The sequence below is a fragment of the Tigriopus californicus genome, chromosome 6, assembly GCF_007210705.1.
Source record: "Tigriopus californicus strain San Diego chromosome 6, Tcal_SD_v2.1, whole genome shotgun sequence".
In the NCBI taxonomy this organism is placed as follows: domain Eukaryota; kingdom Metazoa; phylum Arthropoda; class Copepoda; order Harpacticoida; family Harpacticidae; genus Tigriopus; species Tigriopus californicus.
This window is the reverse complement of record NC_081445.1, coordinates 9,824,662-9,841,632: the sequence shown is the minus strand read 5'-3', so window position 1 is coordinate 9,841,632 and position 16,971 is coordinate 9,824,662. Positions and strand designations below refer to the sequence as shown.

The 16,971-nt window shown below is 37.8% G+C and overlaps 1 protein-coding gene across 1 annotated transcript in view; it reads right to left on the bottom strand.

Moving 5' to 3' along the window:
* LOC131882495 (uncharacterized) overlaps positions 1–16,971 on the bottom strand; it is a 64,627-nt gene that overhangs the window by 31,472 nt on the left and 16,184 nt on the right. The window contains exons 4-7 of the mRNA XM_059229650.1: positions 8,180–8,744; positions 5,730–5,832; positions 1,407–1,595; positions 653–870 (exon numbers count right to left, since the gene is read on the bottom strand). Of these exons, the coding sequence (XP_059085633.1) occupies positions 653–870; positions 1,407–1,595; positions 5,730–5,832; positions 8,180–8,744 (1,075 nt within the window). The remainder of the gene's footprint in view (positions 1–652; positions 871–1,406; positions 1,596–5,729; positions 5,833–8,179; positions 8,745–16,971) is intronic.

The following is a 16,971-nucleotide window of genomic DNA, read 5'->3' as shown; positions in this document are numbered from 1 at the left end:
ACAAATATGGCTCTTAGGGATCAACTGATCGTGTCATAAAGGGAAATATCTAGTGAGGAAACCCAGGATGTTGTTACATATAACCTCAAAGTGATTTTCATCCCCATTAGCTTTTGGTAATCAACTCCAATTGTCAAGTACGGCTTCTGATCAATTCAGAATATCTTGTTAAAATGCTCCATAAATTTTCCTCTGTCTATTATATCTAAACAAAAGCTTTTGATTTGTCCCACGGGCTCATAAAAAATAATTGTGACCTGATGCAGACATGGAGACCCTAGTTATATGGCGTAGGTCTGTGCTTCAAAGAGTCGCAATAAGCCCCATATTACCATATAAAACAGATAGGTTCCTTTCACGCTCAAATGCACTACTCTCTTCTTTACAGAGCTTTATTCGTACCCTTTGTCTGGAGAAAGTGGACGGCCGACTGAGGACTGAAGAGGTAAAAAGCTATTTCTAGTTGCCTTTCAAAGCAATTTGCAATCAATTTAGTAGAACTCATTATATCTGCCCACACATCTCCCAATGACCAACCGCATGCAATGTGACTATGGAATGGCCCTGTATAGGCAATAACAATAAATACTTCAAACATGGGTGGACCTGTCAATCATTCAACCACTTCAGATTCAATGAACCCATGGCATACCTTCATGTAGAGTGTAGTTTTTGATTTCCTGGTGAGCTTAAAGCTGAACGGCTTGCCTGTCTCCTCTTCTGCTTTGTGAAGCCCGTGATGCGGCAGCTTGACCCGAGCAGAGGCCAATTTCGATTCCGCCTTCGGAAAGATGAGCAAAAGACCCTCTTGAATGGTCAAATAGCGACGCCTCCAACGACTGTCAGGGGAAAGTGTGACCTCTAGCATACCTGAAAGGGCCCCATCAAGTGTTTAAGTAGGTTTGTGAGATAAATTTGAATGATAAGAAATTGGTTCGTGAATTGGAAAACGAATGAGCTTTTAGTGGTAATGGGGAAAAGGTTTCAATTATTGCGTAAAATGTAAATCAAACTATTATTTTTTTATTCTGACCTCTCTTTCTTAGGGAGAGCAAATAAAATGGGTATTATTTAATAGCTTTTTGCGCCCTATAAAAATAAATAAATTTGGAGTAGCATTTTTAACCCTGGAAAATGTTGCATAATTAATGAATAAAACCCGCAAATCAAAAATTGTAAGTGAAAATTCGTAAATAAAGTTGCATTTTCAATCACATTAACATCAATATCAGTAAGAATCACAAAGATTTAGCTTTGGCATCAAGTTCTTTGACATTTTTTGAAAAAACATCCCAGGTTGAGTGATATTTTGTGAAAAGCAAAGGAGCTGACAAAAAGTGGTTGCGTGAATCTCATTTACATGTTCCGTGTTTGGCCGGCAAATGAAGGAGATAAACAAGTTTTACCCTTAATGACAGGAGGTGAGTCAGGAGGTGTGATTTTCTTCCCTTTCCTCTTGGACGATCTTTCAGAGTCCGATCTTTGGATCCTCTTTCCACGTTTCCGGATTGATCCCCCTGATCCAATGGAGGGAGATCTTCCGTCGGGCGAATCCAACCGCGGAAGTGAAGCGGACCTCTCTCGTAGTGGAGGAGCTAGAAAATGATTCAATAAGATCGATATAGATTGTGAACAAACAATGGCCTTTTTGCCATGAGTTTGTATGGTAAAAGTTTTCCAGACTCATTTCCTTTCCTATTCCAGTACAGAATTATGAATTTTTTGACTCATACCAATTTCTCTCGGCATATTAGGAAGCCCTAATTGTTACGACGTAAACTCATTATGATTGCATATTTTAGGTCAGCTTTCAAAAGGCACAAATTTTTGACCTGTATTTTCTAGTTGCGATGATTTTGTCATATTTACCGTAAATTGATAAAGAATGGTTGAATGTAACGAAGCAATGTAGGTTTAAATATGAATCGTGGTCACAGAGATTGTATGAATAATTAGTGATAAAATTTGACCTCAGTTTTAAGGCAAGATGACTTCGGATATAAAGCAAGGAGAAATAACTTGAGGGCAAGATAATTGCTGAAGGCTTAGATCTTTTATTTGCCACAAAACCCCTTGATGAATACATTTTTAAGGTTGGAAATGAAGAAATACGACAATCCCTAACTTGAAAGCTTTAAGCAGCAATACGGTAAGTTTAAATGTTTTCCAATATCTCATCAAAACACATTTTGTTAGACAGTTTCAAGAGAAAAACGTTCGTCAATTCTTAGTACTTTTCCATGCCTTTTTTACCCTTACATGTGTAATATTCTTTGAGCGCTTTCGCTCGGAAAAATCCAACTAATATCAATTTTGTATTTTGTTATAAAGTAAATCATCAATATCACTAAAAATATCTCTATTTTAACAATTCACGTCCAGATGCGGAAGTAAAAAATGAACGCTTAAAAAACATGTGGACAATCACATGATAATTTAAGCCTGATACGTCCATACTCTTCGAGTTTGGCCTTAAAAAAGCCTTGCTGTTTATCAGTTCACATGAAGACAAATTAAATATGCATTAAATCATAATGCGTTTGCTTCTTATTATATTTCACGGGTAAAGAGTAATTTTGTTCTTTTCAAAAGAAAATCATTCCAGTTTTCAAGGGTAAAGAGTAATTTTGTTCTTTTCAAAAGAAAATCATTCCAGTTTTCAACATTCAAGGAACTCTAAAAAACATATATTATATTCTGCGCGTTTTTTAAATTTGCTTAAGGACATATATGGAAGGTCACCTGATTCCCTTGTCGACTCCTTTGGTTGAAAACCGATACCAAGTGCTTTATAAATGACTAAAATTATCAATTAAACAAAGCTCAACATAGAAAAGGCAAAAATGTTATCATTAGAGGTGTAAAAAATAGTCGATTAAATTTAGAAAAATAGCGGCCATTAAAAGCTCTGAAAAATGGCGAAATAGTTGGGAAAATAGTCGATAAAATATGCGGAAAACAAATCCTGAGTGGTGCAATTCTCGAGTTTTTGGTACAAGAAGCTAGATTGCCAATTTCGAATCTCTGGACATTAAGCAAACCACAACGGGCCCAAAAAGGTAGGCAATTTTGAAATTGCTTTCCTAAAACTTCCAAAATCGAACGGTCAGAAATTGCCAACAAATTACTTCAAGATTTTAATGCTTAATATCAAGTTCAAGTGGTCTTGTAGAGTAGGCTTCAATACATCAGAAAAGGAGAGCGAGACAAGGCTAGGTACCTGTGCAAAGCTTTTTGTTCGACCCGTAACTGCAGTTCTACGCCATGCAGCCTAGAGCTTTGTTGGGACACCTAACCACTCCATGGACGAAATGTGTTAAAATGGCTGTGACAATGAAAGCCGGAAAAAGTCGAATAGATCTTAAAAGTCGAAAAAAGTGTTAAAGAAGCTATTCGACTTTTATTTACAGCTATAGTCACCATCATTTTCAAATGCAATTTGACTTTGCGGTGGTGGGAGATGCCAAAAGCCCATGTATTTCTTGCTATGAGCGCTTTTCAAATGCCTTAGTTGGGTTTGTTTTAAACATTTGATCTAAGGTCCTCATTTATCTCAACTGTCCGTTTTAAGAGAGCCCTTCCAAACGGTTGAGGTAGGATTTCCCTGGATCACATTTGGCTTGTCACCTTGTTTTCCAGGTTTTTAGCAATTCTTTTGCCTGTGAATGGGTGTGACTTCCAATGTCATAATATCAGAGAATCGTGTCCCCGGGCTCTTTATCATTAGCTTTCCAAGTAAAGAGTGAACGATCGTTCATACCGCATTTGATCGCGCACTGGTCATTAGTAAGCATGTATGACAGGATCCAGTCCAATTCCGATTCAACTGTCAAACTGCATTTGTATAAGTAAATGATTTTCCAAATGACGTATGTTCTAGCCTATTTCCTCCGCTTGTAGAAGGAATTCTAATGTGGTTTGACGATGATTATTTGTGTGGTTGTTTGATCAGTTTGGGTCTAGATATATTAATCTACCATTTGTGGAGGCTAGTTTTTGGATTTTTTTCTCTGTTTGGCTCAGATTCCACTTGCAGTATAAATTCGCATTTGGTAGTTTCAATTTCAATTTAGCGTCTCTCTAAAACAGTGGTTCCCAACCTGGGGTTTGTGAGACGGTTTTTGAGAGTCCATGAAGCTCCTCATAGAATTTGTTAAATGTAGAGTCTTTGACTTAAACTCCTAAAACATTCAAAAATGACGAGGAAGTTGCCACCTTACCCCTTCCAGCTGACTCTGTTACGTGTTTTTGGTAGGGAGTCTGCCTAGTGTTTTCTAGTCCTCCAATGGTCTGCCGCTAAGATAAGGTTGGGAAACCCCACTCTAAAACATGGCCAATCCATCTTTTTTTGCCTTAAAAACCACGGCAGATATGCCATGAAGTGTTCTTGATGTAGTTCCATCTACCTTGAGGGACATTGGCTGATCACGAAAAAAAACAGCATTACGGTTGCTTATCTTGCTTATTCCCATGTTTTGTCATAATTTCCTTTTAACTTTTTATATAGGTCTGTTTCCCATTTTCTTTGTAACATTCATTATGGACTTTATTTAAGTTCTTGATTGTACCATTCTAAATTGGACAGCTTCGCCAGAATATGGGTTATCGTGGCCACCTCCTTCTTTCTTGCCAAATTTTAGGATATATATTAAAGAAGGATCTATGCAATCTCTCACTGGAAGTGCATTTATAACAAAGACAATGTTATCTTGCTTGAGATCTAATGTTCAATTGTTCAATCTTATTTGGTTCCTTCCTGACGCGTTCTGCAATTTTTCCATCTTTCCCATATGTCACTTTCTTTGAATTTCCATATTATGCAACTTTTTTAAATATTTGTTATCACTTTTCCAGAGGGCTTTTATGTTTCATTTAATAGTGGAGTTGGCCTCTACCTCTGATTCTTCTCGTTCTTGTACTCTCACCATAGAAGAAGAAACATAGAAGGGTAAGAATCAAGTTTGTTGTGTTTTTTTACAACAGCTGAATCGGCAACTAGAACAGTGCACCTTCAGCCGATGGAAAGCAGCGACTCTACAATTCGATACCATACTCTATCAGCCATTCAGCTGTCACCCACTCCCTTGGAGAACGAGTCGGCTTGGCAAGCTCGCATCACACTCTCTAGGCCTTGCTTCCCCTATGCTTTTACCTTTAATCCACTATTCTCTTTTCTCACTTTTCGGTCTCGTTTTCCGATTGTTTTCACACTCCTATGTTAAATCTTCATCGACACCGTTTGGTTTAGGCCCTTGGGGGACAGAAATGACCAGCATACCTTAGATTTCTGCCTTCCCTGCCTTTCACATTCCGGCTTTGTTCTTACAAAAAGCATGGCTTGACGGAAAGTTCACAGTCTAAAACGAATTGCGAATTTTCTCTGCCCAAAATTCCTTTCATTTGATTTTCGACCGCTCTTTGAACACCTGACACCAATCAACTGATAAATGATGATCACATCAAAATAGTCTAGATTTCTTAAGAGATAATGATAGANGCCTTCCCTGCCTTTCACATTCCGGCTTTGTTCTTACAAAAAGCATGGCTTGACGGAAAGTTCACAGTCTAAAACGAATTGCGAATTTTCTCTGCCTAAAATTCCTTTCATTTGATTTTCGACCGTTCTTTGAACACCCGACACCAATCAACTGATAAATGATGATCACATCAAAATAGTCCAGATTTCTTAAGAGATAATGATAGAGCTATTAAGTTGCTGACATTCTTACTCTGGTTTTCATCAAGAGGCAAATCGTCCACATCTATGGTCTTGCTGGGTTCCATGACAAAAGATGATTTCGGGGAAGACTCCGTGGAATTAGGCTGGAATTCCTGCAAAAAGAACACAATATTGACACCTTTCAATCTACACTTTGTCCATCTGCTTATCAAACAGTCCGTGATTATGATTTGAAAAATGTCAAATGCTTTATCAATACTCGCAAGAGATTTGGAAGAAATTACTCTCGAGAAAGATAACATGATTCCGATGTTTGCTGTTTATTTTATTACTCGAGAAAAAGACAATGTTCGGGAAGAAATAAGAAATTGCCGAGCGAAACTAGATTTGTTCGTCAGTAACAACTCGTCATGGTTGAAAACATTCATTGTGCCTTTTGGGATTATGATGATGATGAAGTTGAGATGACAATGCATCGGAACACTTTTGTATTCAAATCGAATCCTAGAGTCTCCCAACTCAATAAAGGGTGGAGTAACCGTTTTCAAGTGCCTTGGAGTTTTATCTTTCTCCAATCATACTGATATTTTGGCAAATCAAATTGTATTCATGTATAGCACACGTCGCTTTTGAATACCGTTTTAGCACGTGATTAGGAGGATTCCAGCTTTTAATCTTGGCGAATTTACTATAAGGCAAAAGGGGGCATCATTAATGAAGAGAATTAGGTTAATGTAATTTAGGGAATGTCATAAGCAAGGCTAGGAAAAACAGTCTTTTTAAGGGTCAAATAATCACTAAACAATGTTTTTAAAAGTAAATAATATTTTTTTTTCTCAGCACAATAAAATAATCTCTAACGCAACGACATAAGGTGGTTAAATGCAAGAAAAACCCTCCAAATGACAACTTGGAAAAAATTGCATAATTTTGAATCAATAACCAAAGGTGTCGAGACCTTCTTATCATTATTTCATTATTTCAAAATATGTGAAATCAAAAGCCCTAGTAGTTGTCTCCTAGCTTGAACCCCTAAATAAATGCTCTCAAATGTGGTTACTGTGGGTGCTTCATCTTAACTATTTCTCAGGGTGAAGGGCCAAAAAAGCAAGTCATTTTATATTGGCTCTTTTTGTGTATTGGGATTCTAGTTGGGTTTTCAGGACCAAATAAGGCAAGCAGGACCAATGAGGGATTGGGAGAGCTGCTGTACTTAGTTTTGAAGTCTCCACCATCCGGGCTAGTCAGAATTACGAAGTAATGTGTTCTATCACGGGTTCCTTCAATGCTTCATTTGCCCGCATCAAGGCTTAGTATTGCCAAACGTTTGATAAGTGGATGCTAAATTATAGCATCCACGTCCTAGGGAAGTTTTAACATGCAATTTTCCATTATAATTAGAATTTCAAGAAATGGTTTGTTTTAAATGACAAAATCCTAAAAAAATGAAACAAATCAAAATTAACTTTTTTTCTTCTGGTCCCTGGTCGTAAGCAACATTTTTGAATTTTGATAGTTACATAACGATGTAAAATATTTTGCAGGAAGTTTAATTGATACTATAGGGTAGAGTATTGATACTATATACTATTGCATTGTTAGTACAACTGTATTATTAATAATAATACATTATGCATAATAATAATGATACTGTAATACTGTAGTATTACTGTTAGTAATACTAGTACTGATACTAGTATTGATACTATTATGTTAGGGCTCGGCGGCGTTACGACTCAAAATGTAAGCTACATGTAAACGAAGACTGCCAATGGTACAAAGAGCGGATAAACAAACTCAATCAAATTATCCGCGTCAAACTAAAGAGGCGAAAGAGGCGGGAATTTCAAACTGGATGGAAATCGACACTCTCTAGGTCAAAGTTTTGGATGTTCAAGTCAACAATTTTGTCAAAAAATATAACCACGATATGACAATTTGGTGGCAGATTCAGAATCAATCACAATAGTATCCTATTGGCATCATACTCTGGGCAAGAGGGAACAATTGATCAGACCAATACATGAATATAAAGCCAATGTCCTCAGATGTTTTATGTGTTGTAAACTTGATGACAGCCAGAATATTAAAAACTCCAAATTGGGGAACTGAGTAGTTAAGATAAAAAACCAAAGATTTTACCTAAGATAACTCTGCTAAAGAATTGGGCAGGCGCAAAATTGGTCACCCTTGAAAAATAATAAAATTCGAATCTGCCGAGCATGAAGGACAAGGACTCACGAAAGAGCGTGTGTAAAGAAAAACAATTTTCCATTGATTGTTGAATTATGAAAGTTGAATGTTATACGATAAGTTCAAGAGGTAAGGCGGGCACGAAATGGACTTGCTGTGTGCTAATACTACAACTTCACCAATAAAGGAAAGAGCAACAAAATTACCGTACTAAATGCGTTGTTATCACATTCTGACTCGCAATAACAAAAAATGACTCTCTGATGGCCTGCAAGCAAACCATTTTACATGTACCATGGCACATACCTGGAATATGGATTCTTCTCCTTGGCCCATGGTTGGCTCGTCGTCACTACTAGAATAGTATTGCACTGTTTTTTGATCTGGAATGACGTCAGGAGTAGGCTGAAACTCATCAGCTGAACTGAGTTCTCCTTTCACAACTGACGAACTGGTTTGCAGCGAATATTCGTCCTCTTCGTCCTCTAAATCATCTTTATCAAAGTCTATCACACCCGTGTCCGAACCGTAACGGTCTTCAAACGAGTCTCTCCCCGATGCACTGTCCGCTGGGTCGCTCTTCCTCGCGTCAACCTTTCCAACAGTCTCTCTCTGGTCACTCACTTTTGGTTGAGGCTTCTTAGCAATCTTGGGCCGGTGAATGAATCGGTTTTGGTGGTTGTGACCACGTCGGTAGTCTATTTCACTGTCTGTCGAGTCATCATTATACTCGGTTTTGACAAAGACTCGTGCTCGTTGTGACCCCTGCAGCTCTGGATACCTGGAGGCCAAATTGTTGGGACAAGTGTACGAGGAATCTTCCGAAGAGAGGACGTCAATGTGGATTGGGGTGGGATCGTTGCGGCTGAAACTGAAGGGATATATTGTGTGTTACAAAGGGATCTTGGGTCCTTGAATCTACATCTTGAACTAAATGATGCGTGGAATGTTCTGATAAGGCGCCGGTTGCGACATTATGATCTAGCACTTACGTTAGAAACACGGGGTTTCAGGGCAAGATGATTAACTTAGGTATTTCTTTTTTCAGGATAGATATGCGAAATACAAACATTCCATAAACGTTAAAGCGCGCGTCTCTGAGTGAAAGACAGTAAGTCATCAAAACCCTCAGTAAGGGTCAAGTCCATGTAAGGTTTAGCATTGATTTGTGTTTCCCTTGTTGCCTCGACAAATGAGGCCTTTTCCACTCATTAGAATTCCTCTTGTTAAGAACGAATTTCCGAAATATCTCAATATACTAGTATATCTTTAATAATAACAACTAGTGCCATTTGCTGACATCATTAATTAAATTCTGTTTGAATATGTTTAGTACCTCTTCAGAGCTTTTCAAGTTAGCGTTTTTGCCATCTACCCGTACTTTATAGAAGCCAGTCTTTTGAAGAGGGATTGTTTAAGAGACAATTATGGTTTGATATCAATTTGCATTCAATGAGGTCAAGAGATGATTAAAGTGACCAAAAATGACAGAAAGCACGCATGCCTTGGCTCTCTGTGCAAGCAATATTTCGAATTCGAATATGCTAAATTCCTCAAAAAATCCTCCTTTTAATAACAGCTCTCTGATGATTTCGGCCCAAATTTTGGGAGGTCATTAGGATATTTTTCAAAGCAGTAAAGGTGCTAAAAAAGCAAGATACAATCCGGAATATTAGATTAAAAAATGTTCTAAGGTTAAAAAAAAAAGACTTTTGTATTAATATAAAATCATAGTGTAGGAAAAATAAGCCCAAAAACAGCTTCTTAGTCGAAAAAATATTTTTTAGCATGTTAATGAGTAAAATTTACACTATATCAAATTGAAATGCTAATCGAACCATTCGTTTAATGAGTAAATAAATTGGAACTATATTTCAATCCCTTGACAAAGAACTGTTCAGCCTCAAAAGTACGTATGACCTCTCAAAACTTGACGGTGACGTCATCTTCCTTTCCTGCTTCAATGTCCCAATTTTCTTGAATGCTTCCGTTTTAGCAACGCATGACAAATTTGTAGCAATTTGTGTGAGAAACAAAACCACCTTTGATCGTCCGTTCCACGTTTGACTATTACTCGCTGAAGATAAAATGACAATCCGCTACCAATTAATGATCCATTACTTCTCCTTTCATTTTATTTGTTGGAATGAGAACGACTCGCCCTGATTTCCCGGCAGATCAGTCAAACATTGACCATCTCAGGTTAGCAAACAATCAGTGCCAGAGGATTTCATCATCACGAACCTGAACTTTGAAGACAGAAATTCATGGCCAATCTTTTGACAATAGCATTTAAGAACACCGTAATTGCCCGTTTCCCAAACATATGGTCCAATAATCCTCTGTCATCCAATCGACAAGCACGAGCCCCTTGTTGGCGAACACTGGACTGTTTGGCGACCATTGCTTAATAGTCTTGATTCGGCACGTACTCGATGGCAATGCGACCATGATTTTTCCTGGCCAACCAATCTGATAGTTTGAGCCTAATGAGAACGTTTGGACGGCCAAGTAGGCTAGTGTGAAGTGTTAATATGACAGCAGATCTGTAGCCAAAAGACCCTCTGGCTTGGATTACAGCAGATCTAGAGCTCTAGGTACAGGAGCGTTGTTGTGTTAACTCAAGGCAACTGAAGTTATTTTCCAATTTTGGGAACATTAGAAACTTTGATCAAGACACGAGTAAACTATTGCAAGAATACCAACAAGATATGCAAATTGTCCAACAATGACCATTTTTAGTATTGTGCATAAAATTTGATGTAGTATTGCAAAAAATATAAGTACTTGAGTTACTGCAGGTCAATGGAAGAAGTCAGTTAAGCAGTTAGTGCAACATAAAAGTCCAACAACTCCTTCGATTCACAAATCTAATGATAAAATCTCTAAGTGTGTACGTTTCAAGCATTATCTCATTGCACATAACCTTGGCACAGCGCTTGAGTTTTTTCTGAAATGTCACTAATCTCCCTAGAGCTCTAGCTAAGATGCACATCGACTTCTTTTGGTCGAAACAGTTGGGTGCTTTTTGAGAGTCACTCATTCGGAATCAGTCTGCTGTGTGCGCTTGGAATAGTTGTTGCTTGGTGTCGTTTCGAAACTTGAGTAAATGGTGGCTGACTCAGTTCAAAATCAAATAATGAGAAATTATTTTTGAAGATCTTAGGAAACGGAGAAATCAACATTGATGAACGTTGTTTTTCCTGAATAGCTCTTATTTTTTGAGCAAAAATAGTTAATGAAATCGATCACCAATAGTCAATGATCACAACTAACTGCACAATGTGGTTTGATCTTTACCTTTAATCGTATACTTGACCTACACTAATTCACAATGGTGTACTTAAAAAAGTTCTTTTTAAAGTAGTACAATAGTGTTTTATGAAAGGGGACATACATGGTTTATAATCACATAATCACATTTATAATAAACATGATCCTTTTTGTTTTGCCTTGTTTTTATACATTTAGACACGACAGATTCTACATGAATGACTTTCTTTGTATCGCTTACAAGATCCGTGAGCTTTTAAGCAACAAAATCATTCAATAAATAATGAAGCCGAACATTCTAACAGGCAACGCCCCCTCGTGTCGTGGATTCGAATCCCGCAGAGGGAAGTTAACCTTATTGTTGTGACAGCCGTGACTAAACATTTGCAAATAAAACAATTCCAAAATGTTGTGCCCTCATACCTACATAAAAAATTGTAAGGTAGTAAACAAACTCTTAAGTCAAAATCATCCAATTTTCTCTCAGTTCCTCCTCAGAAGGAATGCATTTCTAGAGGGGATGCTCAATTACTTTCTCTAAATTTTTCTCAAATTTTCGCTATGACTGAGAAGCTTAAACTCGAAGCATGTTCTCAATTCTTGTGACAAGATATTAGATTCGTCATTTCACAAAGACTTCCAAACGAGAGGAGCAAAACGGAATAAAGGAAGAATTAAGTTAATCCTTAATCGATTTTATGTGGAGCAAAAGCATAGAGATCTTGACATAGCTCAGAAGGAATGATTAACGTCTTGTGACTTACGGTTACTCATCTAATAGCTGATGAACACTAAAGATATAAATTGGCTACCACTCGTGTTAAAAATTATCATGTCGCCTTTTCCCGACTCTTGAGAATATAGGTGTGCGCCCAAACACTCCCTTTAAAGCTTTAAAGAATCCAATTTTTCTTATCAATATATAAAGACATAATAATTAGGGAAATGATAAAGAAGAAGTAATTTCTATTTTTTGTTGAGTCGCAATCACTTTCCCACCAGTAGCCATTTTGGTACTAACCGAATCAAATATCCATGCTCACTGAACGGAAGATCCGAGATCTGGAAAAAAGTTCTTGCTAAAACTGACTATCTCAGACTCACGTCTGGCCCTTAAAACAGCATTCAAGGCCGGCTTGACTCTCGAAATTGGAAAGATGGATGCATATACACTTTCATGTGTTTCAGGAATATGTTGATCATGATCAGATTCTGTCACCAATTGCAATAAGTGTAGGGTTTGGATCTTACACTATCAAAAAAATTCTTCATCAAGCGTTAAGTCTTTTGGTTCTTGGTAATCTATAACTTGATTTGCCCAGGACCTGGGCAAGATATAGTGTATAATAATCGCGGCTGTTCAAAATATACGAATGAAATGTTTTTCACTCTAATCTTTTTGCATTATTTGCATATTGTTTGCTTGTTTTTCTCATTTTTGATGCCTTTCATTGTTTTGGTTTAAAGGGATAATTTTTTCCTGTTAATTTTTCCTGTTTCCGGGGAAAATGGAAGCGTTGGAGTAAAATAATTTTCCTTTTTGATTATTTTTTTTTGAATAGCTGGATTGTCTTGATCAATACCCAAATTTTAAAGATCATATTTCTTCAGCCTTCAAAATCAAATTGTTTCAGTACATAACCAAAATATGAAGAAGAGTTGCTAAGTCCAAAATAGTTCATGTTTTCCTGAATTAAAACCACTTAACAATGTTAGGTAATAAAAACATTTTAAATTTACCCTAACGCAAGCTGTTTTTGTTAAGAGCGAATATAAAGGGTTGCTTTGGTGACCTGATACACTTTATTTCCTTGCATTTTGACTCCCAGCACAGTTTGGGTGAGAAATAATGCCTCGCATAATAATTTGGTAGAACAGGGTGTTTAAAAGCAATGTATGCGCATGTTTTTAAATTATGACTACAGTTTTAAAAGAGTAGGCACAGCAAAGACGTCTACTTTTTTCGCATTTCTGCCCACTTCTAGTGCATTTTAAGTGTAGAAAATGATGTCACAAAACATTACAAAGCAATGCAGAAGAGTAGCAAAATGACATAGTGGGTAATCTCATAAATGCGAAATATGAAGAACTGAAAGTAAAATGGGGCTAATGAAGAGTAGGAAAATACGAGAACAAAGCGAAGGAAGTCAGACATCATTTATACTTTACACTAGTAGTCAAGTCAGTTGGAAATGTCAAACACACTCTGGATAGGGTTGTAAATTATTTGAAATATCCTTGAATGCCAAATGCTTCATTTGCTACATGGAGTGGTAAGGCTTGATCGGGCGGCTGTTAATCACAACTAACGAGAAAATAAAGTTCTGTCCAGGTTTGTTACTTCGCTAAATGATCAAGCCATTTCAGACCTGAATCCAGACTCGCCCAAATCCTGATCAAGGCACTTACGCATGTTCACTCAAAAGCTCAGAGGTTTCCATGCATAGGGTTCACCTTGTCTTCAGCTGGGAAGGATAAACACACATTGACCTTGATGAACATGAATATGGCAACCTTGTAACCATCCTGCGTGGAATACATCTTCACCAACCAAATATTTTGTGCCATATTTGACTTTAATGTTTGGGAGCCAACCCAAGGAAGCTTCGGTTTCACAAGGTCTTTTGCCCACGAAGGTTAGAAGACCAGATTATTTGAATTCCAAATAAGCCCCGGAACAAAGCATCACCGGTAATTGGCTGATCCACAGGAAAAGTATTAGTTTTCAGCTTTGATATTTCTGGTTAGAAACCTAGTTCGAATAACTCTTGGGAATAAGTCTTTGAATGCTTCACACCACAAACTACTACGTAAGAAGTTACATCGAAGTACTCAGTTATGTTGAACCACATCTCAGACATTTAGAGAATTGCATAGTTTCCCAAGGAATGCGACGGGAACAAGGTTAGTGATCATACTAATGATGACGTATCCATTCTTGACAAGAAATAAATAAGCGAAGAATTCCCATCCTCTGAGAAGATACTGAGACTTTTATCAATCGCTTATCTCGTTTTGAGGACACCCTCTCACACTTGTTATATTTCATCTCTTGATAACAAGGGCCGAAATGACTTCTTTCAACTAGTAGATTAAAGTGTCTAAAGAATACCATGGGATGTATTCCCTCTAATGATCCAATGAGCGACATTCAAATAGTAAATCACCGTGTGAGTTGGAAGGACTGGCCAACACTATATTTAGTACTTACATTCGTGGTATTTTCATATTGCGTGTTACTAAAACAAGAGACAAAGCTTGCGAATCATTTGATGACAAAGTGTATTCTTGATAATGTAGACACCTTGTCAGTGGTATTGAATTTGCAGATACGATACCGAAGGTAAATGAAATCAAAAGGCTCACCAGGAGAACGTAATTTGACCGTAGGAATGATTTTTTTCTGGTGCGAGCTTAAGAAAGGGAAATTGGACTTAGCATGAAGCCTTGGGGGACACCAAAATCAATGTTTCGCGTGTAGTGTCCCGAAAATGCACAATCCACGAGGGTTTTTTTCAAACATTCTTACTAGAAGCTACAACGAAGCTGTGGATTGACTCTAAAACCTTTCTTTGAATTCCAAACGTCTTTCACTAATGAACTGAAAGGTAATTGAGACGAATTTAATGGTCACACTTGGCCAAGTTTCGCAAGAACAAAAGACATCGAATTAAGCTAGAAGTGCATTCCAGGAGGAAGGACATATTGAAATCGACAGCTCAACATTTGACCGAGTTCTCAGGGCCGAAATCCTTCTGCGGCAAAATGATAATGGATTGTGTGACCCTTTCCCAAACAATCACATCAATCACTTTGACTCATCTCTTATCTATCGAAGAAATTTGCAATCGAGTAGCTTGATACTACAAGGCTCTATAGATTACTTGGACAATCTAAGTCAAATGATCGCACAATTCAGGGCTATTTGCTTCCTTGGTCAAAATGAAGTATCACATTCCGCGTACATTTTTTTAAACATATTTGGATATATACGTATTTGAATTTATGCCATTCTCAGATACCCAGAAATAAGGATTCGAGCTCTTTGCAGCATTCCTCGCGATTTTCTTTGTGTTCATGTTTGTTATCGGCTCTAATCGGTCCAAAATAGGTCTGATTCATTTCACACATCATAAAAATTCCATTCGTGAATTACTGTCCATGTCCAAAATATGAAGCGAATTCATGACGTATCTCAACACCGATTCAAGATCGGTTTGGAGATGATTCGTTTTCTCATGTTCACTTGAACTCTGTATGTAAAAGGATATGTAAAATGCAGAAGCGTGCAGATTTGCAGTTGAATGAAGGCATATTGGATAATGATATTCCGACTAGCAATCAGCGATTTCCCAAATTTCGTAATTCCAGAACGGATGGGATGATTCTGCATAATTGAACCTTCCAATTGGGCGAGAGGCCAATCTATGATTTCCCCTCATCCTTCTTGATCACATTCAAAGAAGACCCCCAGAATGAGCCTCTTTCCTTCTAATTACAGCCCGAAATCTCAGGCCAGCTTGAGGATTTCGCTTTTGCCGCTGTTCCGGCAATGATATGCAAATCCTTGAGCTGAATTAGAAAACGTGGTTCCTTGTTGTAAAGACAAGAGTTTTGGCTATTCCGAATCATTCAAGCATCATATTGATTTACTTCCAAGACAGGATGAGACAGCGCCTTAGAAAAATCTGACAAATCAAGGCTTGATTGACAACGGCAGTTTCTAATCCGTAACAAAAATCCAGAGCACTGTCTTCGCGAATCACAATCATCATGCTTCATCGATTAAATTTGAGCATTCGTCACTAATCAATGGTTTTCTTTGATAAATTCAGTATTTTCGAAGCAGTTCGTCCACTTCTTGCTTCGTCGAGCAAAGTATTCTCAAATTTAAAAGTATGCTTGTCTACCCTTGTTTTCCGACTAAGGACGGCACCTAGGTAGACTCCAATCAAGATGACATTCACCTCTTTTCAGACATTATTTTGCTTTGAATAACAAATCTCATTATCAATGAGATTTCAACATGTGTTTTTTACTGAAAAGTAACCGAGTGTGAACCGGTACATTGTGTGTACATACACCGGTCATGAATAACATGAACAAGTCTCTTCACGGATTTCAAGTTTAGAAACGAAAGTTTGACGTTTGCCAAATGACCATCGCAAGCGAGCCACTCTGGGGCATAATCCGGTTCATCTCTTACCTTATTTATAGGTTGAGCATTCTCATATCAAACAAAAAAATCGCACCAGAAACGTTGGAACTGATCACTATCACCAACACTTTAGATGAAGCACAAATCATCCACAATTTTTTCACCACGGGAAAACTGGAGATCCAACAAGACGCTCGTTGTTGCAATCACCCCTGAACATGGATGGACCTTCCACCTTCACTTCTGTCCAGCACATTCACCGGCTGACAACTACGAATGAACGTACGTACTTCGAGATTAACCAAAGGGACTGAGTGAATGAGTGAGCGGGTGTGGATGTATGTAATACGTATCGCTCCAACCAACCAACCAACCAACCATTCGACTCCCCTTCCCCCGTTCCCTGGTTTCGGTTGAGTCCACGCCGTCAACCATCAGCCATCAACCAGGAGGCCTACTTGACTAAACAGAAGAACTACGGATACAGTTGCAAGATCTTTGGACGCTTTGTGTGCTGGGTAATCCAGCTACATATCTGGGAATAATTTTAGGCTACCTCTGATTTTGTGCATTTCTTTTTCAAAAGGCTTGCATTGATTTTTTTTCTTGCGAGTGGCGAGGATTTCAAAATGAAGTAGAAATTTTCAAATGGGTATTGTTAACGAAG